Source organism: Chiloscyllium punctatum, chromosome 11 (genome assembly GCF_047496795.1).
Source record: "Chiloscyllium punctatum isolate Juve2018m chromosome 11, sChiPun1.3, whole genome shotgun sequence".
NCBI classification, from domain to species: domain Eukaryota; kingdom Metazoa; phylum Chordata; class Chondrichthyes; order Orectolobiformes; family Hemiscylliidae; genus Chiloscyllium; species Chiloscyllium punctatum.
In genome coordinates this window covers 93,203,322-93,230,175 of record NC_092749.1, presented here as the reverse complement: position 1 = coordinate 93,230,175, position 26,854 = coordinate 93,203,322, and the positions used below count along the sequence as shown (strand labels likewise).

At 41.4% G+C, this 26,854-nt stretch overlaps 1 protein-coding gene, 1 long non-coding RNA gene and 1 other non-coding gene across 11 annotated transcripts in view; 1 reads left to right on the top strand and 2 right to left on the bottom strand.

Moving 5' to 3' along the window:
* The window catches only part of atl2 (atlastin GTPase 2), a 107,908-nt gene extending 97,169 nt beyond the window's left edge, over nucleotides 1-10,739 (bottom strand). The window contains exon 1 of one of the 5 annotated variants that reach the window (XM_072581292.1): nucleotides 10,522-10,739. In XM_072581292.1, the coding sequence (XP_072437393.1) occupies nucleotides 10,522-10,624 (103 nt within the window). In that variant the 5' untranslated portion in view covers nucleotides 10,625-10,739. Of the gene's footprint in view, nucleotides 1-9,099; nucleotides 9,212-10,033; nucleotides 10,293-10,521 lie in introns of those variants that run through there. The other 4 variants (XM_072581289.1, XM_072581290.1, XM_072581291.1 and 1 more) reach the window with 4 other exon arrangements.
* Nucleotides 4,729-4,830, bottom strand: LOC140483431 (U6 spliceosomal RNA). The gene has a single exon (XR_011961960.1). It is a non-coding gene; the product is annotated as a U6 spliceosomal RNA (small nuclear RNA).
* Nucleotides 10,740-10,824: 85 nt separating the features above from the next.
* Nucleotides 10,825-26,854, top strand: part of LOC140483214 (uncharacterized) — a 31,561-nt gene continuing 15,531 nt past the window's right edge. For 4 of the 5 annotated variants that reach the window (XR_011961917.1, XR_011961919.1, XR_011961918.1 and 1 more), the window contains exons 1-4: nucleotides 10,825-10,973; nucleotides 12,418-12,576; nucleotides 17,740-17,961; nucleotides 21,273-21,403. This is a non-coding gene — a long non-coding RNA (uncharacterized lncRNA). Of the gene's footprint in view, nucleotides 10,974-12,417; nucleotides 12,577-17,739; nucleotides 17,962-21,272; nucleotides 21,506-26,854 lie in introns of all 5 variants that reach the window. The other variant, XR_011961915.1, reaches the window with a different exon arrangement.

The window sequence follows — 26,854 nt, the reverse complement described above, 5'->3', positions numbered from 1 at the left end:
AAGATCTCAGCAGCTCAATTGACAGTACTTCCTAGCAATTTTGCATCACAAAAAGATGAGGATCAAATGTTCTTACAAACCTTTTAAAGTAGTTAAAAGTAAACCTCAATAATTTGTTTTTAAACTTCTACACAACTTATAAATTTCAATCCCATCAGCTAAAAATCTACAAAAAAAAATGTTGGTTACTGAATTATGTAACAATGCAGCTCCAAGAAAACTGATCAGTGTCACAAAGTACAGCACATTTAACAGCTCTCAGGTGCCTCATTTGACATATTTTTGATCTGGAAGCTAAGAAACTAAATTGTTAACAGAACTTAAATGCTTTCTTTTCCCTCACCATTGCAAGCAGCTTTTGCACAGCACATTTTATCTTGCAAACTTTGTGAACAAATTCATTTTTGCATCAAAATGAACATACAAAATTTTGAAATAGAAAGTGGAAGATAATCTGCAGAAAGATGGATGAATGAAGGTTTCATTTCCACATTGTAATCCATATTTAAATGGATTGATCCTAAAAGCAAACGATGCTCAAAGTTTGACAGAAACACAATTTTCTTTCAACTCTCACTACAAATATTGCAATGAATGATTAGTGAAATTTCCATAAATCCCCAAGTGAACATGACCTTTTTCCATGCAGTTTTGTTATATCCAGAGATAGCAATTTGAGATTACATTATGCTGGCGGTGAGGATGAAAGTATTTAAGATCCACTAAAATTTTCATAAGACTAGGTCTGGTGGCCTGGTAAACTTAACAGTTGTAATAAAGAAATACATGATCTGCAGTTCAGCACAAAGTACAATTTTTTTATAAATTAAAATTTTAAAGTACAAGCATTAAGTAGAACTCTGTGGCAACAAGATTGTTTCTACCATGGAGATGTACAGTATTAACATGAGGTGCTTTTCATTCACATCTTCTGCCAAGACAAAAGTTTTTGCTGCCCAGTGTACCACCAATACAATAAGATTTAAAAGGCTTCTGCCCGAAATATCGATTTTACTGCTCCTGAACTGCTGTGCTTTTCCAGCACCATTCTAATCGAGACTCTGGCTTTCAGCATCTGCAGTCATTGTTTTTATCTAATAAGATTTAAAAGCCAGTACTGAACTCCAAAATGCCTGTCCTTTAATGCAGTAAACATCAAATGTCAAAAGCCTTTTACTTTTCAGTTTGACTTCCCTAATATCCTTTGAAAAGTAGTCTTTCATGCAAGAGACTGCACCCATAGATGCTGATAAGCCACTCATACCACAGATCAGAAAACACTGAAGTGTTTCACACGATTTTTCCAAAGGCTGACAAATACCATACTGCAGGATTGACTTGAGCAACCTGTGTTTTACTTGCAATGACGAACAGCACTTGATCTAACGGCACAGTTCTGTATCTACAGTCAGCTCCTTGCATATCAAGTCTTTTACATTTGGGTGTAGCCCCTTGAGAATGTGTATAGGGCATGAGCAGGTAGGGAAAGAGAGTTAAGTTTCGAGTTTTGTGAAACAAGAGGTTCAGCTAAGCATGACTTAGATCAGATAAGAACTTGCAGTTAACAATGGGGGTGCTGGAGGCAGGGGTAATAGATTAATAAGGTGGAAAAGTGTTCATTATATAAAGCCATTTATTAATATTGGCAGCATTCAGTATGTAAGGTCAGTTAATAAGGTGAAAAATATTTATTATGCGAAACCAGTTATTCATTGCATAACAGCAGATGGCTTAATCTTTACTATTGACACTCCAATTGTAATGCTCACCCAATCAATGTGCATGTTGTCATATCTGAATGCTCCTCCTTGTAAGTGACTATATAATTAAGAAACTACTGTTCCAGAGAAGACTGAGAACTCATGTCTCTGTGCACATTAGCGATCGTTCTCTTTCCCTCCAGGGCCCGGAATAAAGGTGAAGGAGATAAAACTATACTGTGTCAGAGCATTTTGCTTTGACTGCGGGGAAACAGGATGACACTAACTGGAAACATTCACATCTATGAGATCCAGTTTTCTTGTGGGGGAAAAAAACTTTACAATTCAAAGCTGCACTTTCACGACAACTCCATGAAATCTGAACAGTAGACTCAAGTTTAAATGAATCCAACACAAATGAAAAGGTTTATGAACTCAAATGGTACAGCATTCAAGACAGAGGTTTCTAAAAAAAAACACTAATGTAATTTCATCAACTCATCACTTGTTTCCCACCGAACAATCAAGCAACTTTATTCCAATTACATCACTGTTAAGAATCAAAAAGGTCAGCCCCAATAATAGTGAACCACCTTGTTTCAGACTGCAAATCTCCACTTTCATCAAATCACTCATTCCTACCATTACTGAACATAACATCTGCCTTATGACCTCAAATCTATAGGCAACAGGTAGAATATACAATTGTTATAAAGACGAGAGTGTACTGTGTTTTGAGAGAGTTAAAAGCTAACAGAACTACCTGACAGCACTAAGTGTTCTGAACAAAGGTTGCCTGGAAACAAAAGATTCGAATTAGGCCAAATTATACCCCAAAAATACCAAACTCCAATCAAATTTGATTTTAGTATACTGACAATCTTAAAAGCCGATGCTTTCGGGGTACAAGACCAGGGAAAATTGAACAGTTGTGAGGAGAATGGCCAAGCCACCAGCATCTGCAGACTGCCCGGAGAATAGCTCTCTTAAAAAGGTACCTTTATTGATCAGTAACCTGCGAAACAGAAATCCCTAAGAAAAGGAGATGGAGGAAGATATAAAGAGAAGATTCGACATCTGGCTGGTTTTGAAAATTTGAATTTTTTGGTAAATCTTAATCGAGGGCTTTAATCGAACTAGTTTTATAGAAGGGAAAGTAAACGATAGGTTAGAGGAAGGAGTTGTGAATAGTTGTTTATTTCTTAAAGTGTAACAGAATAATTAAGTTGTTAATTTTTACTTTAAATAGTTCTTGGCCTCTCAAGTTTTCACAAATTACTGCACAAAATAAATCTTTTCTGTGTTGTGGTTTACATTAAGCAAGAGGGTTTGCCCAACGTTATAATACAATGCAAATGACTCAATTGCCCACTGCATTTGAAGTCAAACATGATTAGTCAGACATTAACCAAGACAAAAAGTTAGCCTTTCACTAATCTTCAGGATGCTAGTGTCAATCCAATGCTGTAAACTGCCCCAAATATTTTGAACTTGCCCCACCAAGATAATCTTACCCCCATTCGTCTGCACTCTTTCAACAGACCCCAAAATATGAAGTCTGTCTACCCTTTTACCACTTTCAAAAGAGTTTTCATTTAGAGTGCCCATTGCTCTTGATGTGCTCTACATTGGGGAGACAGGACACCAACTCAATGAACGTTTCAGAGAACATCTTTGAGTCACACAAACACCCTCTGACCAACCATTTGAACTCCCTTCTCTCACTCCACCAAGGACATGCAAGTTCTGGGCCACCTCCACCACCAATACCTAGCCAGCCTATGCCTGGAAGAAGAACACTTCATCTTCCACCTTGGGACTCTCCAACCACACACACGGCATCAATGTTGATTTCACCAGTTTCTTCATCTGTGCTCCCCCTCACCTCATCCCAGATTCAATCCTCCAATTCGGCACTGCCCCCTTGAACTATCCCACCTGTCAATCTTCCTTCCCACATATCTGCTCCACCCTCTGACTTATGAACATCACCTCCCCACCTACTGCCTTCAACATACTTTCCCCCTCCCCCCACAGACCTATTCTCACCCCACCCCCCATTTATGTCTCAGTTCCCTCCCACTACATTCCCAATGAAGGGCTTATGACCGAAACGTCATCACTCCTGCTCCTCTGATGCTGCCTGACCTACTGTGCTTTTCCAGCCCCATACTTTTCAACTCTAGTTATGGTGCTGTACCCAATAAAGAAAGCTCTTATTTAAGACAGCCCCATTTAGTGTGATTTCACATTAAATGTTGATAAGTTATTGGGAGCTGAAAGCTTACATATTGCAAACCTTTTGTTCTAATATTTGTTTTGATAACGCAACTGACAATCTCTTCCATGCGTACATGCTACCCACTGCTAATCTGCTGGCTTGCAGGCTCACATCAGGCAACACCAAGCAACCCCAAACACCAGTTCCAAGATTGTTCATTTACCAGCATACCATATCCCCTCCAGTCGTTAGTTTGTCAATTGCAGACTACCGGTGGAACAATGCAAGGAAACTGCAGAACTCAACCTGACCATCATTCTCCCCTGGGCAAGATTTAGCTGCTCACCCACATTGTGTTTTGTGGTTGTTCGGACAATCTAGAGCAGAAGCCCCACAGCTTTGGCTACCCCAAAGAAAAAGCCCAGTGAACCCCGCCACAATCAACACCCTGTCACCTTGGAGGAGAAGAAAATCAAGGCCTCATAGCCAACCAAGAGGAGCAGCCCCAATGAACAATAGCTTGAGTGGACACCAAAAGCAGAAGCAAGAAACACCAGACAGACAATGGCCATAGCATGACCAGTAACAAGCAATGGTCTCAGACAAAAGCCAGTGGCATATCTTAATCTTTGGGGAAAATGCTGAACCCACAGCTACCCTAGCATATTGAAAATTGTTTCTAAATTTAACTTACTTTTCTAACCAACCTGTCCAGAGATATTACTACACACTGCTGGAGCAGGAGAGGCTAGAAACTGGATGTCCCATCCAAGAGTAGAGACATTACCACTGTGCCAGAGGGCTTCTAAAAATATGGAACTCTTCACAAATTTGCATGTCATCCTTATGCATGAGGCCATGCTAATCTCCTCTGTACCATTCCAGTTTTAGTATAATGCTGCCAAAGCAAGTTCAATGTCCTCACTTACAAATCTAAAGCACTGCATTTCAACTTGTGGGGTACAGGCACAGACTTTCTTCTGCTAAGGACAGGGAACGTAGCAATTCTTCACTTAAAAGAATTTTCACAAATTGTAGTGTATTTGTGAAAATTGCAACTTTAAGCAATTCCTACACGTAGCAATAGCCACTTTAGAAGGAAACACTTGGTTTCATACTGTCATATGCCCTACTCAGTCTGTGGCACAATTATGCCACTGTTATCCAATTCATTACTAAAGCAATCTATGCTGTACATCTTCAATCCTACAAAATTTAAACAAGACCAAATCTATAGCCACTTTGTTAATTACTATGTTTAAAAAAGTATTTTAAATGCAAGTTGAACAGAGAGATTTTCAAAACATTCCCAAGAAAGTTATATTCACAAAATCCTACCAATCCATAAGTGCTGAATCTTTTAAAACTTAATGTTAACATTTTCTGGAAAGCACGCTACCAGCTAAGTTTGTGAATCATCAACATCAAAAACTCCTCAAACATTGTGGAACTGAGTAACATGCCTACTGACTATGTCCTACAGTAGACTTCTTCCTCAAAGCAATGGACTTGTGGGGTCCAAAGGGTCTATTCCCATGTTGTATGATGCTCAACATTTGTCAGTAGCTGTCCTTTGATTTGAGGACAAAGTCTATTCAAGGACACACATTACTACCACATGACTATCACTAAACAGGCCCATTCTGTACCAGGTCATCTTTGGCCACGTGGGACAGGATGTTACGAGGATGCAAGATTCTGAATGTGTCTCCTTTATCATCCTTCTCTGCTGCTACTGTACTTCATCATTGAGCTATGTGGACACAAAGCTTGATGTACAAGCCATCATTTTAAACAATTGGTAGGAAGCTTCTTACACTGTAATGTAAATGAAGCACTGCTTGAAGTGTTTTCGAAAAGCTCTCTTTGCTGCTTCCGCCCCCACAACATTTCAGCACTCCAAAATTAACATCTGGTATGGAAGACATTTAAAAGCTTCACAGTCCACTGTAATTCATATTGAATAAATTGTACTGAAAAGGTTGCAGAGCTAGTATTTCCAGGTCAGGAGCATAGAATATTTTTCTTGCCCCTGTACCAGCAACACACAAGAAGCTCAAGACCACAGAAAATAAACAGGTCCTTTTGTCAGCTCCCTTCCACTAAGTTAAATATTGATCCCCCTCTACTAGTATTGCTGGTAGCAGTGCATACTGTCAACTCAGAGCAATTTCCAAAGCCATGACCATCACCCACAAAGTGAAGGACAGCAGCCACATGGAAACACCACAATTTGCAAGGTCCCAATGTCATAAAACAACCATTCTTTCATTGTTGGTAGGTCAAAAAGAAAATTTAACTCCTTTTTGAACAGCACTGTGCGGGTACCTACATGACAAACTAACAGCTCAAGGGCAGCTCACCATCACCTTCTCAACAGCAATTAGGAATAAACAACTTGGAAGGAAGGATGAATTGCCAAAGAAACCTTATAAATTAAGCTTCAACTAGAAAGTCAGTGATACTTAAAAGTTGTATGGTTGCTTCTATGACAGTATAGCAGGAAAAATAAAATTAGCTGCTTTCTAATTTCAAAGATTGTTTCATTGCACTGATCAGAAAAGCATTCCTAGGCTACAGCAATAAACAAAAGTTACTCCTGGACAGCACCTATGAAAGACTTATAATAATTATGAGATGCCCATAATGTCACCCATAAATACAGTAGTTCGCTCATACAATACCAGGGACATATACTAACACTTAGAGAATGGTCAGAATTGCCATTATAATCAACTGAAAATACTTCACAAGATCTCCTTCTGGAGATGAAGAAACTCTGAATAAAGTCCAGAATATTATCCTACTTGATTTAAAAAAGTATTGTCCTTTGCAACAAGCAAGCATGGATTACTAGATTGTTATGTGGATCTGATTAGCTCAAAATAGCTTGTAAATGTATTAAAAGACCTACTTGGTGAGGTAGCTGGTGAGCCCAAAGTAGGACCCTGACAAATGGCAGCAAGGAGGAAGCTGGCAGAGAGGTGAGCAGAGGACCAGCTTCAGCTGCTATATTGGCAAGGTAAGTCCAGCAGCAAAAGATGCTGCCTGAGGAGCGATAACTTCAATACTGGTTGAGTCCAGTGCTGGCGGCAGCAAAGCAGTGGCAGGAGTGTTATGAACAGTCAACTATATAGAATCCATAGAATCCCTAGTGTGGAAGCAGGTCATTCTGCTCATCAAGCCTACACGGACCCTTTGAAGAGCATCCCATCCAGACCCATCCCTACTCCTGTATTCCCAATGGCTAACCCCATCTAGCCTGCATACTGGTCAGTTAGAGTCAGAGATGTATAGCATTGAAACAGACCCTTCGGTCCAACCCATCCATGCCGACCAGATATCCCAACCCAATCTAGTCCCACCTGCCAGCACCCGGCCCATATCCCTCCAAACCCTTCCTATTATATACCCAACCGAATGCCTCTTCAATGTTGCAATTGTACCAGCCTCCACCAATTCCTCTGGCAGCTCATTCCATATATGTTCCACCCTCTGTTTGAAAAAGTTGCCCCTTAGCTCTCTTTTATATCCTTCCCCTCTCACCCTAAACATATGCTCTCTAGTTCTGGACTCCCCGATCCCTCAAAGGGAAAAGACTTTGCCTATTTACCCTATCCATGTCCCTCAATTTTGTATAGCTCTATAAGGTCACCCCCAACCTCCGACACTCCAGGGAAAATAGCCCCAACCTCTTCCTATAGCTCAAATCCTCTAACCCTAGCAACACCCTTGTAAATCTTTTCTGAACCCTTTCAAGTTTCACAGCATCTTTCTGGTAGGAAGGAGACCAGAACTGCACGCAATATTCCAACAGTGGCCTAACCAATGTCCTGTACAGTCGCAACATGACCTCCCAACTCCTGTATTCAATACTCTGACCAATAAAGGAAAGCATACCAAATGCCCTTTTCACTATCCTATCTACCTGCGACTCCACTTTCAAGGAGCTATGAACCTGCACTCCAAGGTCTCTTTGTTCAGCAACACTCCCTAGGACCTTACCATTAAGTGTATAAGTCCTGCTAAGATTTGCACCTTGCATTTATCTGAATTAAACTCCATCTGTCACTTCTCAGGCCCATCTGGTAAAGATACTGTTGTAATCTGAGGTCACCTTCTTCGCTGTCCACCACACCTCCAATTTTGGTGTCATCTGCAAACTTACTAACTGGACCTCTTATGCTCACATCCAAATCATTCATATAAATGACAAAAAGTAGAGGACCCAGCACCAATCCTTGTGGCACTTCACTGGTCACAGGCCTCCAGTCTGAAAAACAACCCTCCACCACCACTGTCTTCTACCCCTGAGCCAGTTCTGTATCCATATGACCAGTTCGCCCTGTATTCCATGAGATCTAACCTTGCTAATCAGTCTCCCATGGGGAACCTTGGCGAATGCATTATTTTTAAACTATTCAAAATGGCACCAGATCAGAGCGACTGTGGAAGTTCTTCATGGTGATTTTATTGTGAAAATACAATAAAACATTCAAACTTCATTGTGACAATAAGATCATTCTTCAAATGTCATGTTAGAGATTCAATCAAAAAGCTATGCCACAAAGCTGACTTACACCTATAGATACCAAATAACAAAGGCTTTTGATGATAAAAAATCTCAAGCATTTACAGCGTGTGGAGGGAGGGGGGGTAACCATCAGGGGCAACAATAAACATTATCAGCAACAGTGCTTCAAAATGTTGCACAGTTGGTTAATTACACACTTTGGGTTGATACTTTTCTTAATTCAATTCTACATGATTCAACAATCGTGCAAGCAGTAAAATGCAGAAAATTATTTCAACAGCATGACTGAAGTGAAGGTACCATGTCAAACAAAACCGCATCAGAAATCACAAAAATGTCCCCAGTTTTGATCAATAGTGTAAGATTACAAACTTGAGATAATACAAGTGAAGGAGTTCGGGCAGTTTGTATGAAATGTCAGGATCTGAGGCCAACGTGCAAAATTAACAAAACTAAAAACAGAAACGTGCATGGTGATACTCAAACCTTAAATTCAGAAAGCCCCGAATGGTTTTCTACGTTATTTTTTCTTAAAAACCGAAAATTGAAAAGAAATGATAAATGTTCAGGCTTTGACTTCACTCAATGAGCTCCGAATCAGGAGACAAATCCACCCACTTCGTTCTAAAGCAATAGTAGAGTACCTGGTCTTGACATAGCAGGATGAATCTGGTAGAATCAATTCACTCTCCACTTCTCCCCTCCCCCTAGTAAAAATGTCCTTGCTTCTCTTGGCATTGGATTTGCGTGCTGTTACATAACCATTCCCCACCCCCCACCCCCCCAACGAAGTGTGCAACCAAATTCCTGGAGGGCGGAGCCTTGAGGGGTACGAGCCACATGCAGATGCACGAACCCTCCTTCAACGGTCGAGACACAGCCACAAACGAGCAGCCCTTAGGCACGGGTGGAGGGGAGGGAAGTTGGAATACAGTTAAAGCCCGGTCGAATTAACGTTATTCTAATATACTACAGCGCCCGATATTTCTTAACACATGGGCTGAGAGCTCAGCCCTCTCCACGCCTTCTATAACCCACCCCCCCAAGCTCACTCAAAAGCAGCTGACACTTCACAACATCGCGGGATGGAATGGTCGACTTTTCTGTCCTACAAGTCGTCAATGACGAGAGGACGCGGCGTCTGCAAAGATACTCTCCTCCGATTCATTTTGCTCAACTCTAGTCTGTCCCCAACTCTCTCCTCCCTCAACATCGGATGAAAAAGCAAAGGGGCCCTACTTACACGCCAGCCTGTAGGTGAAAAGAAGCGTTAACCCCCCCACCCCCATCCCCATGAAGGAAAACGCTCCAGCAACGCTGGGGCCAGTCCTCCTGACATATGCGGCTTTCCGTAGTTAGTGTTTTTTTTAAACCCAGGAATGTAAACGGGTTTTCATTTGATTTCATTGACTTCATTTGATCCTGAATCCCAACCTTAGCACCTAGTGCGGGCCTGCACAAACCCCGAGGATTGCAGGGCCATTTGCGTCTGTCCAAAATCTTCATTTAAATAAGCTAGAAGCGCGCTCCCCATCCACACCATCCCCACAATGATCTCCTTTTCCCCCTCAAACTCACCGGCTGCCTGACCCGGGGATCTCCGGAACCCAGCCCGCATCTCCTCAGATTTCTCTGCCGCTTTCAACGGCATCTCCTTTTTCTTCACCCTCGCCCCCGACCCCCAGCGACCTAGGGCCAGCAACGTCGCCTCACGGCCGCATGCGTAAAGGGAGAAGGGGAAGTCGGCGTAGGGAACAGTCAGAACACACCGCGCCGTAACCGCCACGTCCTCACTGCGCCTGCGCGACAGCATAGAATCCAGGGGCTGAACCCTCCTCTCTCACTCTCCTCCCCCCGCCCCCCCCCTCCAAAAAAACTTTCCCTTCACGCGCGCGGGTTCCTGACCGCGCGACGCTGTTGTTCAAATCTTGCCCGAGGTAGGACAGCTAACGAACTTTTTCAACCGGACGCAACGGTCGGAAATGTGACCGGATTCCTCCCACAAGCCGACGGCGACACAGCACAGTTAAAATGTAGAAGTTATACTCCGTGGACGGGGTTGTTACCTTCGCTGATGCTGTCGTCTTCAACGTTGTTGTCATCGTGGTCGCCACCACCACCACGACGACGACAAATCGCTGACCCCCTCCATTCGCCGCCTGCCGCCATCTTTGACAGTTTAAATCAGGAATGTAACTGACGTCAAAAGCCTGGCAATGGTTCTTATCAGCGCGGTTCCGCTGGGGGAACTTCGAACTGTGGCTCCGCGCGGTCCTAATGCCCCTCGTCAACTGAGACCTTTGAAGCTCTGTTCCGAAACCAAAGCGGAAAACGGCAACTCAAAACTCAGGGAGCTGCTGAGTGCTGGAAATCTGCAACCGAAACAGAAATCAACAGGTTTGGCAGTATCTGTGGAAGGAGAAACAGCGTTTCGTGTCCAGTGAGCCTTCTTCAGAACCACTAATAAATGTGTGAATTGATCAAGCTGTTTCAGAATACTTAGATGCCATTAAAATAGGTCAGCTTTTCAGATCAAAAATCCTTAACGTCTAAATGAATGGCCGAAATTGCATTAAACGCAAAACTTAAATATTCAAAATTTACTCTGGCTCAACAGACGTTAATATCAGCATTTATATTTACGTGACAAGATTTAGATTGCGCACTATTTGTAATAGGGAGCAAATGGGTTCAAAATTGAAACGCGCCTAAAGTGCATTTTGCGCTATTGCGAAACAATAGTGTGTGTATAAGAGTGAAACGTTTTGGATGCCAGAGTGGAAGCTCGAAGTGATCAGCAGATTGGGCACTATCTATGATCTGACAGAAAGTGTTATCAATCCAGGCCAAGGAGCTTTAGAGAAAAAAATTGAATTGGATGAAGATTTAAGCAAGTACACAATCAAGGAAGTCTTAGGACTTCTCTGGAAAGAGTGCCAATATTCGTGCCCCACTGTTGCAAAAGCTATCCCAAAATATATAAAATCCAATTAAACCACCAAAATGACAAATTTTCCTAACTGTCCAAATTCCTATTTGGACAAAGGCAATTCATTCCAGGGGTTAAGTCAGTAACAGAAAAATAATTATTTACTGATACACACTTCAACAAAAACGAAGAGAAAGTAAAGATTTCCACAATGAGACTTAAACTATATCTCTTCAAAAGCCCTGAATTACACACCCACTCACTCACAAAACACAGAAAAGTTAAATGGTTTAACACTAATACTGTGAATGGAGAAATAACATACATAGAGTTAATAGGGTCCCCCTATTTTTCAGCTAATAATTGCATGTTTAGGACCATATATAAATTAGGAGTTGGATTCAAGATTTCAGCTCAGAATACATGTTTAAGATTAAATTTGTTTTTTAAGTCACTTCACAAGATAAAGCAGGTGGTATAGAAATGTTACCAAGATGTGCCCAGGCTAAGCAGAATGCCCATGGCAGCTGGTGAACACCAACACTGGCAGTTCACATCTTACGTTCAACATACAAGCTGACTACAAGTTTGTGGGAGAATTTTTCAAAAGTTGCAAACAATCTACATATTACAAACCATGGTAGATAAAAGAAATAGAGGGTAAGCAAGGAGCTAATGAGAGTATTGAAGAAACTTGTGTTCCTCCAATAACTGGCTCACTTTTTTTCCCAACTTTGCTGCTGATAGGCTCACGAGTGCATTCATCCACCACCTGTATACTTTGAGCATTAGTATACTTAATATCAAAGACAATTGAACCAAGTGTGCAATCATGGATCCTTAGCAAAACTGGGAATGGGGGGAGTGGATGGAAATCTCCACTGGTTGGAGTCGCACCTAACACAAAGGTAGATAGTTGTGTTGGAGATCAATCATCTTGGTTCCAAGGCTTTGCTGTAGATATTCCTCAGGTTAGTTTGCTAGGCCTAGTCATCTACAGTCATTTCACCTATGATTTTCCTTTCATCATAAGTTCAAAGGTGAGAACATTCACTGAAGATTGGATGATATTCAGTATCATTTTCAACGCCTCAGATACTGAAGCAATCTCTGTCCGTATGCAGCAAGACTGGGCAATATTCAGATCTGCACTGATAACCAGCAAGTAACATCCAGGCCACACAAATATCAGGTAATGACCATCTCTAACAAGAGAGAATCTAACTATCTTCCTTTAATATTTGGCAGATTATTTTTGCTGAATTCCTCACTATCAATTTCCTGAAGGTTACCATTGATCAGAAACTAAACTGGACCAGATATTTATTCCTAATGAAGGGCTTTTGCCCGAAACGTCGATTTCGCTGCTCGATGGATGCTGCCTGAACTGCTGTGCTCTTCCAGCACCACTAATCCAATATAAATACTGTAGCCAAAAGAGCAGATTAGAGGATGTGAATTATGGAAAAAGTCATTTCCAGCAGTCTTGGTGGTATAAATTAAATATTCTGTAGTGTCACAAAGGTTAACGAAAGACCCAGTGGTTAAGGCCTTTAAAGATTGTTCAGATATAGGGTGTAGGCATCAGTAGAGCATAGGAATTAAGGTACAAAGAACAAGGATGAAGATGCTTGTTATATAGCCCATGATAGGACTGGTGTAGTAATAACATATGTATGTGCCACTTTACACAAAGGACATAGTCATTATACCTAAAGAGATGAGAAAATAAATGCTGAAGCACATCCAAGCAAGCCATCCAGGAATTGAGTCTAGTCTAAAGAAGGCAGGAGAGGTGCTCTAATGCCAAACTTAAGTAATGATAATAAGAATCACATTAGCTAGCACAATGCTCATAACAAATGCTAAGCTAAGATAACTAAAGAACTGCTTAGATTGTACAAAATAACAGACAGACCATGAATGATGCTTTGAGTAGACTTCAACAGCACAGGAAATGGTTATCTTGTCACCATTTGATACTATCCTGACAACTGGGAATTGGACCAGCTACGGTCAACAACCAACGGGATTGCAAACTGCTTGAAAACCCACTTTGATTGGTATGAATCACGTTGTGACAAAGTGACTTTGGCACTCAATTCATAAGTGAAGAATTCAGGTGCATCATAAGGAATTGTGAAATTCAGTACCATACATCATTCCCACACTTTTCTCAATCAAATAAAAAAGGCTGAGCTAGCAGTGAAAACTGCCAAACAACTCATAAAAAAATCAAGCAAATCCAGCGCATCCCAGTTCAATTTTAGAGTGATTAAATTTACCCAGTGAATGCCTGGAAAGCAGTCCAATCTAATATAAATGTCATACCACATCCAAATAGTCTTTCAACTTGGAAAATAAAATTGCTGAATTGAAATGTCGTACAGGAGGGAGTGACAAAATCAACGTGAAGTGACAGAAAGCCATATTTCACTTTGCTAACATTGCCAAAGCTAAGCATTAAAAAGCCAGACAAAGTTCAAACATTCACCATTCTCAACAAGAGCATTTGTCACCTCAATCATACATGCTAAATATGAACTACCATGTATTTTGTTTCAATCACAGACCTATGTGCAAATGTCCATTCACTGCAGGCAGCTATTGGGAAATCATGTCCCACTAACTTGATTAAGTTTTTTGAAGAAGTATCGAAGAGGATTGATGAAGGCAGATCAGTGAACATGATCCATGTGGACTTCAGTAAGGCATTTGACAAGGTTCCTCATGGTAGACTGGTTAACAAGGTTAGATCACATGGAATACAGGAAGAACAAGCCATTTGGATACAGAACCAGCTTCAAGGTAGATGACACAGAGTGGTGGTGGTGGAGGGTTGCTTTTTAGACTGGAGGCCTATGACCAGTGGTGTGCCACAAGGATTGGTGCTGGGTCCAGTACTTCTCATCATTTATATAAATGATTTGGATGTGAAGATGGGAGATATAGTTAGTAAGTTTACAGATGACACCAAAATTGGAGGTGTAGTGGACAGCAAAGAAGGTTACATCAGAGTACAACAGAATCTTGATCAAATGGGCCGAAGACTGTCAGACAGAGTTCAATTTAGATAATTGTGATGTACTGCATTTTGGAAAGGCAAATCAGGGCAAAACTTATACACTTAATGGTAAGGTACTGGGGAGTGTTGCTGAACAAAGAGATCTTGGACTGCAGGTTCATAGTCACTTGAAAGTAGAGTCTCAAGTAGATAGGATAATGAAGAAGGCATTAGTATGCTTTCCTGTGTTGGTCAGAGTATTGAGTAAAGGAGTTGGGAGATTATGTTGCGGTTGCACAGGACATTGGTTAGGCCACTTTTGGAATATTGTGTGCAAATCTGGTCTCCCTCCTAGAGGAAGGATGTTGTGAAACTTGAAAGGGTTCAGAAAAGATTTACAAGGACGTTGCCAGGGTTGGAGGGTTTGAACTAATGGAGAGGCTGAATAGGCTGGGACTGTTTTCCCTGGAGCATCAGAGGCTGAGGGATGACCGCACAGAGGTTTATGAAATCATGAGGGGAATGGATAGGGTAAATAGACAAGACCTTTCCCTGGTTTGGACTGTCCAGAACTAGAGGGCATAAGTTTAGGGGTGAGAGGGGAAAGATATAAAAGAGACCTAAGGGGCAACCTTTTCATGCAAAGGGTGGTGTTTGTGTGCAATGAGCTGCCAGAGGATATGGTGGAGGCTGGCGCAATTCATTCAAAAGGCATCTAGATGGGTACATAAATCGGAAGGGTTTAGCGGGATATAGGCCAAGTGCTGGCAAATAGGACTAGATTGATTTAGGATATCTGGTTAGCTTGGATGAGTTGGGCCGAAGGGTCTGTTTCCGTGCTGTACATCTCTATATCTCTATGACTCCCATGTGATTTTATTATCTACACCAAGTAGAGAAAGACCATATGCGTCAAAGGTCCAGTATTCCCCACAATGGAAATGAATCAACAACAATGTTTACCATGGTAATAACACTCATCATGCCGTGCATGTTTCACAAAGGATCATCCAGGAATGAGCAGATGCCAGACAAACAGCACACACCATTAGAAAACCTGCATGATATAAAAAATGCATGTGTAGAAACTAATGAAAGTGAAACTGAAGCAACAGTTTTGTCAATAAATGATCATTCACTTTGTTGACCATGTACCATGGATAACTTGTAAGTGCAGATGATGGTGCATGCAATTTTTGTTTGCTTTTCTGACTAAAAAAGTGATGATTAGAGAAGTGCTTTTGATCAAACTGTACTGGCCGAGTTACCATAGTCGTATGACTTTGACTTGTGCTGTTACCTTAGTCCCTTTCATATCCGTCAGACATTTACCTGCACCTCTACCAATGTCATCTATTGCATACGTTGCACCCGGTGTGGACTCCTCTACATCGGGGAGACAGGACGCCTTCTTGCAGATTGTTTCGGAGAACATCTCTGGGACACCCACACCCACCAAGCCCACCACCCCGTGGCTGAACATTTCAACTCCCCCTCCCACTCAGTCAAGAACATGCAGGTGCTGGGCCTCCTCTACCACCAAACCATTGCCACCCAACGCCTGGAGGAGGAACGCCTCATATTCCGCCTTGGGACCCTGCAACCACAGGGGATAAATGTGGATTTCAACAGCTTCCTCATTTCCCCTCCACCCACATTTTCCCAGTCCCAAGCCTCCAAATTGGCACTGCCCTCTGGACCTGTTCATCAATGCCCCCTGCCAAAGACCTATCACCTTCTCCCTCACCTTCATCCACCTATCGCTTTCTCAGCTACCTTTCCCCAAACCCCACCCCTCCCATTTATCTCTCAGTCCCAACCCACAAGCCTCATTCCTGAGGCTTAGGCCCAAAACATCGATAATCTTGGTCCTCAGATGCTGCCTGACCTGCTGTGCTTTTCCAACACTACACTCTCGACTCTGATCTCCAGCATCTGCAGTCCTGTCTCTTAATTTGCAGCAACCAATTAAACAAATCCTACGTAAAGAGTGATCACCTGATCAAGGATGTGAGAGAACCTGTAGTAGCAGCCCAGAAAACCATCAAAGTGCAAATAGATGCTTATGCTCAACTAGAATCTACAACACTACAAGAGCTACGAAATAATCTAGAAACAGTCCTTGAAGTTGAACTCCCTATTAGTGGTATATAATTAGTATATAACAGTATACTAAATGGTTAGGAGTCAAAAGTAACAAAGTAAATAGGTGCTGGGATTAATTAGTTAATTGTATTATAATGTATGTGGGGTCTGGTAACACATTGATAATGTCCCTACCTCTGAACCAGAAAGTCCAGGTTCAAATCCCACCTGTCCCAGATGTGTGTCACAGCATATCTGACCAGGTTAATTAAAATAGTTATTAAGATGTATATAATGAAGAGCCAGCCAGAAGGAGGGGGAGAATGTATGTGAATGGAGAAACAAGCTCGGTTTGAAGAAATAAAGACTCTTTTCTGAAGTATTGTGCATGTTTCACAAATGGGCTCAGGGATTCTTTAACATTGGTAGCATGGAATGGTCTTCTAAAAGTGAAACTGGGAAACAAAGATTTACTTTCAGATAGAAGATTCAATTCAATTCAATTCAAATCGAATTAAAGTCAATTTGTTTTGAGGTGGCAGCAAATGGAAAGTGTTTGAAAAAAGAAAACTGAAACCAGGTATTATGTTTCAGTATATGGTTTCCTACCACTATTTTGTGAAGTAGAATCTTATAGCGAATGGAGAATAAAGTCAATGCATGAGTTACATCTCTAACAAAGAGAAAGCCACAACTGGCCCCTTCTTTCTCACTTCTTGGCAGCAGTAAGATCAACAGCAAAGTAGTTCAGAACTAGAAACTGAACAGCTGAATAATGAAAAAGATTTGGCATTTCCCTTACATTTCATGAAAAAACATAGAACAGAAGACTCTGTAATTTAAAAGGTTAGGTAGGAATGTAGAATTCAAAACACAATGGCAGAACAAACTCCAAGGGATTGAATGGTCAATTCTTGCTTCTATTTCATATGTTCATCTGTGTTACCTCACCTTTTCAAGACTAAAGGCTCCCTCCAATGAGGCTTGGTTGGATTTTGACAGACGAAGAAAGCTGGATGATGTTTCCAAGAAAACTACATCTTAGAGTTTAATCACATATATATGAGATTGCAACAATTTCATGTAAAAATCCCAACATCTGTAATTGCCTTCAAATTATTGGATTGCGCCAGGAGTTTAAAGTGGTGGAATGGAGCATCTGAACCCAGAGCTCGTCTACTTCATCTGCTTTTGATTTATTTTCTTTTTTTCTCTCTTCTCTTTTTGTTTTCTCTTCCATTTTATTTTATGTACCTCTTGGTGAAGAGCTCAGTCGCAGTGGCAGCATCAGCAGCAAGTAGACGCAGCAGCATAGACTCGAGTGGGCCCAACAATGAGGACTTGAGAAAGCCCAGCAGCATGGACTGAAGTGGGCCCAACAGTGCAGATTCAAGTGAGCCCAGCAGCACAGACTCATAGTGGCAGTGTCAGAGATTAATTTGGTGGCCTCTGACATCCGAGCAGCAACGCATGGCTGCTGTTGCAGAGGTGAGTTTGGGTTCCCAGCAGCATCTTTTTTCAGTGCAAATCCATGGAGATAGCAGAGGTGCGTTTGGGCATATTATAAGATCTGGCGGCATCAGCAGCAGCCACATCAACAAGGTGGGCCCACATCAGATTCATGACAGCAGCGGAATTGGCACCCATTAGCATCGGTGGCGTCTGCTTTGGCCAAGTCCAATGAGGACTCAGTGGCGAGAGCATTGTTGGAGGCGGGATGGCACCAGAAGTGCCAACCTTTGTTCCAGTGACAGTGGCACAACAACAAGGGGAGTCATGCACCCATGGGCTGTAACGCAGCATTTAACAAGAAAGACTGTAAAGTTTGACACTTTATTTCTTCATTTTTCTGCCTTTATATTCTATGTTTTGGTTTATTTTTCTGTGTTTTAACATGGTACCTAAGAGTTTCAACACTATACAACACTTTTCACTGTCTTTGGTAACAAGATACACTTGACAGTAAATAAATCAAACACTAAACATGGATAGCCTTTTTGTGCCAATGGGATTTGGGTTCAAAGACAGATGCATGCTTCTAGATCTGAACCTCTAAAAAGATTTTCAAGCAAGTATTAATTTCTAGTGACTTTTATGGTAAAAAGTGGCTAATTAGCAGTAACAGCACAAATGGACGATGTAACGATAGCAGCATTGACACATTTGAATATGAGGCCCAAAATGTCATGTAAAGAAAGACTGAAGATAAAAACTCTTCTGTTAGCTGTAATAGGCAGCTGAAGTTCAACAATTATGGAAGAGGCATGAACACCAAAAAAACATGATGGAGGTAATAGAGGCTTCGAATGTGACACAAAATATCATTGTGAGTGGAATAACAGGGATTTCACCATGATATATAAAACAGAAAGTCTGGAAGGAGAGGAAGACAATAATATCCAATCAGAAAGAAATGTATTGATCACCAGAACCTTCAGTCATAGTGTCAAAGAGATGTACAGCAGGGAAACAGACCCTTCGGTCCATGCTGACCAGATAGCCTAAATTAATCTAGTCCCATTTGCCAGTATTTGGCCCATATCTCTCTAAACCCTTCCTGTTCATATACCCATCCAGATGCTTTTTAAATGCTGCAATAGTACCAGCCTCCACTACTTCCTCTGGCAGCTCATACCTGCACAACCCTCTGCATGAAAAGGTTGCCTGTTAGGTACCTTTTATCTATTTCCCCTCTCACCCTAAACTTATGCCCTCTAGTTCAGTATTCGCCCATCCCAGGGAAAAGACTTTCTCTATTTATCATATTCATGCCCCTCATGACTTTATAAACTGCTATGAGGTCACCCCTCATCTGCCGACGCACCAGGGAAAACAGCCCTAGCCTATTCAGCCTATCCATATAGCTCAAATCCTCCAACCCTGGCAACATCCTTGTAAATCTTTTCTGAACCCTTTCAAGTTTCACAACATCCTTCCAATAGGAGGAGACCAGAATTACACACAATATTCTAAAAGTGGCTTAACCAATGCCCTGTACAGCTGCAACATGACCTCCCAACCGCTGTACTTAATACTCTGACCAACAAAGGAAAACTTACCAAATGCCTTCTTCACTTGAAATATTAACACTGTTTTTGCTTCACAGATGCTGCCAAACTGCTGAGTTTCTCTAGTAATTTACATTTTTGCTTGTTTCAAAGAATATGATGTTCTACTAATTTAGCGTCAGTGATGACCATACATTGAAATCACTGAAAAGAATAGTAATACTGTGCAAGACAACATTGGTAAATCACATCAAAACTACCGACAAAGTGTCTGATGATATACCTTTACTTTTATTTGACCACTTACTTAAAAAGCACCAAATTAAGTTGGATATGGAGTACAATAAAGTGATTTGACTTTGGGAGATCCGTAGATTTGCAATTCACACAGTTAGGACTTTATTGCAATCCATTAGAAGGCCTACCATTTTTAAGCAGATCATTAAGGTATTATAAATGGCATTGGGGATGAGGATTTACAGGGAAAGAAGCCGATTATTTCAAAACCACATTGAAAGATTTTACATCCATCATGTCACAAATTGAAAATTCTCTGAAAGGATGCAAACGTACTCAATGAGGAATGTGGTAAACTTAGAGGATATTCACAAAAACTGTAATAGTTTTAAAAAGTATAGGAGAATGAAATTGCAAACAGTAGTAAGTCTTCCACTGGAAAGAAATTCTAATTAAACTGTAGCAATAGACCTTAAGGAATAAAGGTTTATCTTTTATATTTTGAGGTCATAGTGACTGAGTTTAGTCTAGTGGTAATTTATAGAAAAGATTACAGTGAAATTATTGATGACATATTAGAGAGATGGGTGGGGATCATCAGCTACATGCCAAACAAACAATGAAGGAGAACTTTCCAATGAGTATTTCAGGAGTATTTGTGAAAATTAGAATGTTATAGCAATGCACATGATAGCAGAAAGTCTTGTTAGTAATGAGATTTGAGAAAGAAATTATGCTATGATTAACAAAATGCTGGACAATAATCTTAATTGACCTATCAAACTGTAAATTGACAACTACTTTAATACAGCCAGTACATGCAAAACAAAATCAGATATCTGGGGTCTGTAGTGCCCATCAGTTAGTTTTTGGAAGGAATCCTAAAATATTCTCCATCATGTGGGATTACCCCCAACCCCAGATTTTGGAAAGGGCTACAATTAGATCAACTAAATTCCATGCATACTACCAGTACAGCATTTATCAAGGTGGACTTTTCAGAAAAGATCAGGAGCAACTTTTTCATGCAGAAGGTGGTGCATGTATGGAATGAGCTGCCAGAGAAAGTGGTGGAGGCTGGTACAATTGCAACATTTAAAAGGCATCTGGATGGGTATTTGAATAGGAAGGGTTTAGAGGGATATATGGCCAAATGCTGGCAAATCCAATTAGGTTAGGTTGGAATATCTGGTTGGCATGGACAGGTTGGACTGAAAGGTCTATTTCCATGTTGTACATCTCTATTATTCTAATTCCTCCTCCCTGGATATTGGACTCTTAAAACATAATCGTTACAGCTATATAAAAGTCCTTGATAGTGTGGCAGATAAAGCTGTGTCCAGATATTCCAAAAAGGACTGCCATGTCTTATATAAAATTCTCAGTTTTGTGGTGTACCATACTAGTGAGAAAATCCAAGGGGATATGCTCCATAACAATCTTCCACCAACCCGACAGGCCGGGGGTGTTTTCAGATACCCAACCCAGCAAGGTATTCTTTCTTACACTTAAAGTGAGGATCTTGAAAGTTTTTTTTCTTATTCACATCTGCAGGGAACACACTGGGCAGGCCAAGAAGAAGAGAGATCGGGTCCTTCTCCACCTTTGCACCCAGAATCTTCTCCATTGCACCCACCACAGCATTCCAGTAGGTTTGAAGCCTACCACAAGTTCAGAGACAATGGGTAAGAGTGTCAGTACAGACCTTGCCCCTGGGAAAAAAAGCATTTAAATCCTGTGGACATAGCACACTCTAAGAGGGAAGACTAAAAGAATGGACAAGAAAGGTAGAGGCACTGATGGTACAACTATAATCTTGCAACATAGAAACTAAGTTATTAAAGTAATTATGATTTTTGAGAAGATTTGTAGCTCAGTTGAGGTTCAGGTTGTAAGTTTGCTTGCTGAGCTGGTAGATTTGTCCTTAGACATTTCGTCACCATGCTAGGTGACATCATCAGTGAACCTCCATTGAAGTGTTGGTGTTCTGTCCAACTTTCTGTTTATGGGTCTCGGTCTGTAATGGTGGGAGATATCATTTCCAGTTCTATTCCAGGTTGGTAAATGGGGTCCAAATCGATGTGTTTATTGATGGAGTTCCAGTTTGAATGCCAGGCCTCTAGGAATTCCTGTGAATGTCTCTGTTTAGCCTGTCCAAGGATGAATGTGTTGTCCCAGTGGAAGTGGTGTCCTTCTTCGTCTGTGTGGAAGGATACTCATGATAGCTGGTTATGTCGTTTGGTGGCTGGTTGGTGTTTGTGTGTCCTAGTGGCTAGTTTTCTGCCTGTCTGTCCGATGTGATGTTTGTTGCAGTCCTTGCAGGCTATTTTGTAAATGACATTCATTTTGCTGGTTGTTGGTACAGGGTCCTTTAGGTTCATCAGGAGCTGTTTCAGTGTGTTGGTAGGTTTGTGGGCTACCATGATGCCAAGGAGTCGGAGTAGTCTGGTAGTCATCTCAGGGATGTTTTTGATGTATGGTATGTGGCGAGAATCTCTGGGTGTGTTGTATCTTCTTTTTGGGTTTGTTGTTTAAGGATTGGCATACTATGTTTATCGGGTACTCATTGTTCTTGAATACTCTGTTTAGGTATTTTTCTTCTGCTTCTCGTAGTTCCTGGGTGCTGCAATATATTGTGGAAGTATAAATAATGTCCTGCAGCTCCATTTGTGGGTGTTGAGATGATTGTTCCTGTCATTGAATATCTGTGTTGCTTTCCTGTAGATGCTGGTCTGCAGTTCTCCATTGACTGTTCCATGTTGGAAGGGGAGCCTGTTGTTGTACTCTTATTCGTTGGTGAAATTTATGCCAGTAAATATGTGGTTAATGATATTATAGGTTTCTTCTAATTCTACAAACACAGTGAAACAGCTACTGATGAACCTAAAGGACCCTGTACCAACAACCAGCAAAATGAATGTCATTTACAAAATACCCTGCAAGGACTGCAACAAACACTACATCATTCAGGTAGGCAGGAAACTAGCCACCAGGATACACGAGCACAAACTAGCCACCAAAAGACATGACCAACTATCACTAGTATCCTTACATATGGACGAAGAAGGTCACCACTTCGAATGGGACAACACATCCATCCTAGGACAGGCTAAACAGAGACATGCACAGGAACTCCTAGAGGCTAGAAACTGCTTATCCATCAATAAACACATCGATTTGGAACCCATTTACCAATCTCTGAGAAAAAGAACTGGAAATTATATCACACACCCTAATAGACCAAGACACATAAATAGAAAGTGGGACAGAACACCAGCACTTCACTGGAGGCTCACTGATGATGTCACCTAGCATGGTGACAAAACATCTGAAAACAATTACAACCTGTTAGAGTACATTCCATATAGCATACATTCTTACTGGCACTGATTGCACGCTGATGGAGTCTGAACAAATGATGAAGACCAATGATGTGCCTATGTATGTAAGACCTTTGCAGACAGCAGCTGTGAAATACAACCAAGAGTATACCAAGTGATGATGAAGATCAGAGTAAGGCCATTTGTCACAAAGATCAATCATCCAGGAGGACCAAGTGAGTCATCATAGTAGGAAGGGCAAGAAGCAACACTAAGAAATACAAAAGGTGACTGAATTTGCAAGACAAGGGGCAGAATATCAGATCGAATGATTGAAAGGAGGAGATAAAAATTGTGGAAAGTCAAGAAACATAATGTCAGATCAGACGTTGAGCTTCATGCTGATCTTAGTTCAAGGAAAAGATCAAGAACCTCTGAAAGGAAGTCTGGTGGCAGGTTGAGATGTAATAGTTCAGGCAGGAACAAGGATCCTGGTAGGGGATGTGGTTAAACAAGAGCAAGAGCCGAAGAACAGGTGAGGAACACCGCAAGCAGTAAGATCATGATAGAGAAACCCTAGTGGCTGACAAAGCTAGATAGGAAAGGGTAAAAGGCAATAAAATGAAAAAAACTTGGAAGTTGGAAAGAATTTGGGGTATATGCAAGGGTGCTAGTTAAAGGACAGCCAGCATTACCTCATAAGTGAATATATATGGAAAAAGTACTTCCTGATGGTACTTCATAGTTTAAAATAATAATGGAAAAGGATATATTGGATGTAAAAGTAAAAGTTCTAAATTGGAGGAAGGCCATTTTTGACAGGATGAGGCAGGAACTTTCAAAAGTTGATTGGGAGCTGACGTTTGCAGATGAAGGGACTAATGGAAAATGAGATAACGAGAGTCCACAGAATGTTCCCGGAAGGGTGAAGGGCAAGGCTGGTAGGTATAGGGAATGCTGGATGACTAGAGAAATTGAGGTTTTGGTCAAGAAAAAGAAGGAAGCATGTGTCAGGTATGGACTGCAGAAATCGAGTGAATCCTTAGAAGAGTATAAAGACAGGAGGAGTATACTTAAGAGGGAAATCAGGGTGGCAAAAAGGGGACAAGAGATAGCTTTGACAAATAGGGTTAAGGAGAAGCCAAAGCAATTTTATAAATATATTAAGGACAAAAGGGTAATTAGGGAGAGATAGGACCCCTCAAAGTTCAGCAAGGCAGCCTATGTGTGGAACTGCAGCAGATGGGGAGATACTAAATGAGTATTTTGCATCAGTGTTTAATGTGGGGAAGGACCTGAAAGGTATAGAATGTGGGGAAATAGATGGTGACATCTTGAAAAATGTCTATATTACAGAGGAGGAGGTGTTAGATGTCTTAAAATGCATAAAAGTGAATAAATCCCCAGGCTTTGATCAGGTGTACCTGAGAACTCTGTGGGAAGAGAGTGAAGTGATTGTTAGGCCCCTGGCTGAGATATTTGTATCATCAATAGTCACCGGTGAGATGCCGGAAGACTGGAGGTTGGCTAACGTGGTGCCACTGTTTAAGAAAGTTGGTAAGGAAAACCAAGGGAACTATAGACTGGTGAGCCTGACATCAGTGGTGGGCATGTTGTTGGAGGAAAACGATTTACATGTATTTGGACTGATTAGGGATAGTCAACATGGCTTTGTGCATGGGAAATGTCGTCTCACCAACTTGATGGAGCTTTTTGAAGAAGTAACAAAGAGGATTGATGAGGGCAATGCAGTGGACTTGATGTATATGGATTTCAGTAAGGCATTTGATAAGATTCCTCATGGTAGACTGATTAGCAAGGCTAGATCCTGTGGAATACAGGGAGATCTAGCCATTTGGATACAAAATTGGCTCGCAGGTAGAAGACAGAGAGCGGTGGTGGATTGTCTTCCAGATTGGAGGCCTGTGACCAGTGGTGTGCCACAATGATCAGTGCTGGGTCCACTACTTTGCATCATTTGTATAAATGATTTGGATGTGAACATTGGAGGTATGCATTCACAGAATCCCTACAGTGTGGAAACAGGCCCTTTGGCCCAACAAGTCCACACCAATCCTCCCAAGAGAAACTCACCCAGACCCTTTCCCCAACCTTATTATTCTACATTTATCCCTGACTAATGCATCCAACCTCCACATCCCTGAACACCATGGGCAATTTAGCATTGCCAATTCACCTAAGCTGCGCATCTTTGAATTGTGGGAGGAAACCAGAGCACCCAGAGGAAACCCACACAGACATGGGGAGAATGTGCAAACTCCACCCAGGCAGTCACATGAGGGTGGAATCAAACCCAGGTCCCTGGTACGTGAGGCAGCAGTGCTAACCACTGAGCCACCGTGCCATTAGTCAGTTTGCAGATGACTTCAAAATTGGAGATGTAGTGGACAGCGATGAAAGTTACTTCAGTGTACACCGGGAACTTGATCAGATGGGCCAATGGGTCAAGGAGTGGCAGATGGAGATTAATTTAGATAAATGTGTCGTGCTGCATTTTGGAAAGGCAAATCAGGGCAGGACTTATAAATTTATTGGTAAGGTCCTAAGGAGTGTTGCTGAACAAAGAGCCCTTGGAGTGCAGGTTCCTTGAAAGTGGAGTTGTTGGTAGATAGGATAGTAAAGAAGGTGTTTAGTATGCTTTCCTTTATGTGTCAGTGCAATGAGCATTGAGTAAAGGAGTTGGGAGGTCATGTTGTGGCTGTACAGTACACTGGTTAGGCCACTTCTGGAATATTGTGTGTAATTCTGTTCTCCATGCTACAGGAAGGATGTTGTGAAACTTGAAAGGATTCAGTAAAGATTTACAAGGATGTTGCCAGAGTTCAAAGGTTTCAGCTAATAGAGAGACTGAAAAGACTGTTGCTGTTTTCCCTGGAGCGTTGGAGGCTGAGGGGCTTATAGATGTTTATAAAATCATGAGGGGCATGGATAGGGTAAATAAACAGGGTGTTTTCCTTCCAGTGGGGCAGTTCAGAACTAGAGGGCATAGATTTAGGGTGAAAGGGGAAAAATTTAAAAGGGCCCCAAGGAGCAGCTTGTTCACACAGAGGGTGGTGCCAGAGGAAGTGATGGACGCTGGTACAATTACAACATTTAAAAGGAATCTTGGTGGGTATATGAATAGGAAGGGTTTAGAGGGATATGGGCCAAGTGCTGGCAAAAGGGAGTAGATTAGTTTAGGATATCTGATTTGTATTTAATAGCTCTTGGAGTTTGACTTCCAATTATGAATTCCATTGTTAAGCTTACTTATCACTAATTTTTCAAAAGCTTCAGAGCTTCCCAGAAGAAACTTGCCCACATTCATTAAGAAAGTGCCTCGAGTTATCATTCACAGTTCCAATAAAACCTTGCTGGATCTGTTTCCCTGCTGTACGTGTCTGCGATTCTATGATTTGGAACCAAGGCCAGACTTGCTCCGAAACTTGAGAAACAAATAGACAACAAGGAGTGAGGGTAGACTCTCCAACAGCCAGAAAGCAAGTTTTCGGATTTTCCTAGCACATTTAGCAAGATACTAATGAATTTGTACAGCCATTGATGTAAAAAGAAGCATTTTCTGCAAGGGCACCAATTTCAAAGCCTCCAAAAGGAGCTGAAGATACAGATGTTAAATTATGAAGGTATCTATGGGATAAATGCATACAGGATGTGGTATTTTTCCATTAGTTCTCTCCTACTAAAGACTTGTACTCAGCTAAAAGCCGATCCAGCAATGTTGTATTGGAACTGCGAATGATAACTTGAGGCATTTTCTTAATGAATGTGGGCAAGTTCCTTCTGGGAAAGATTAGT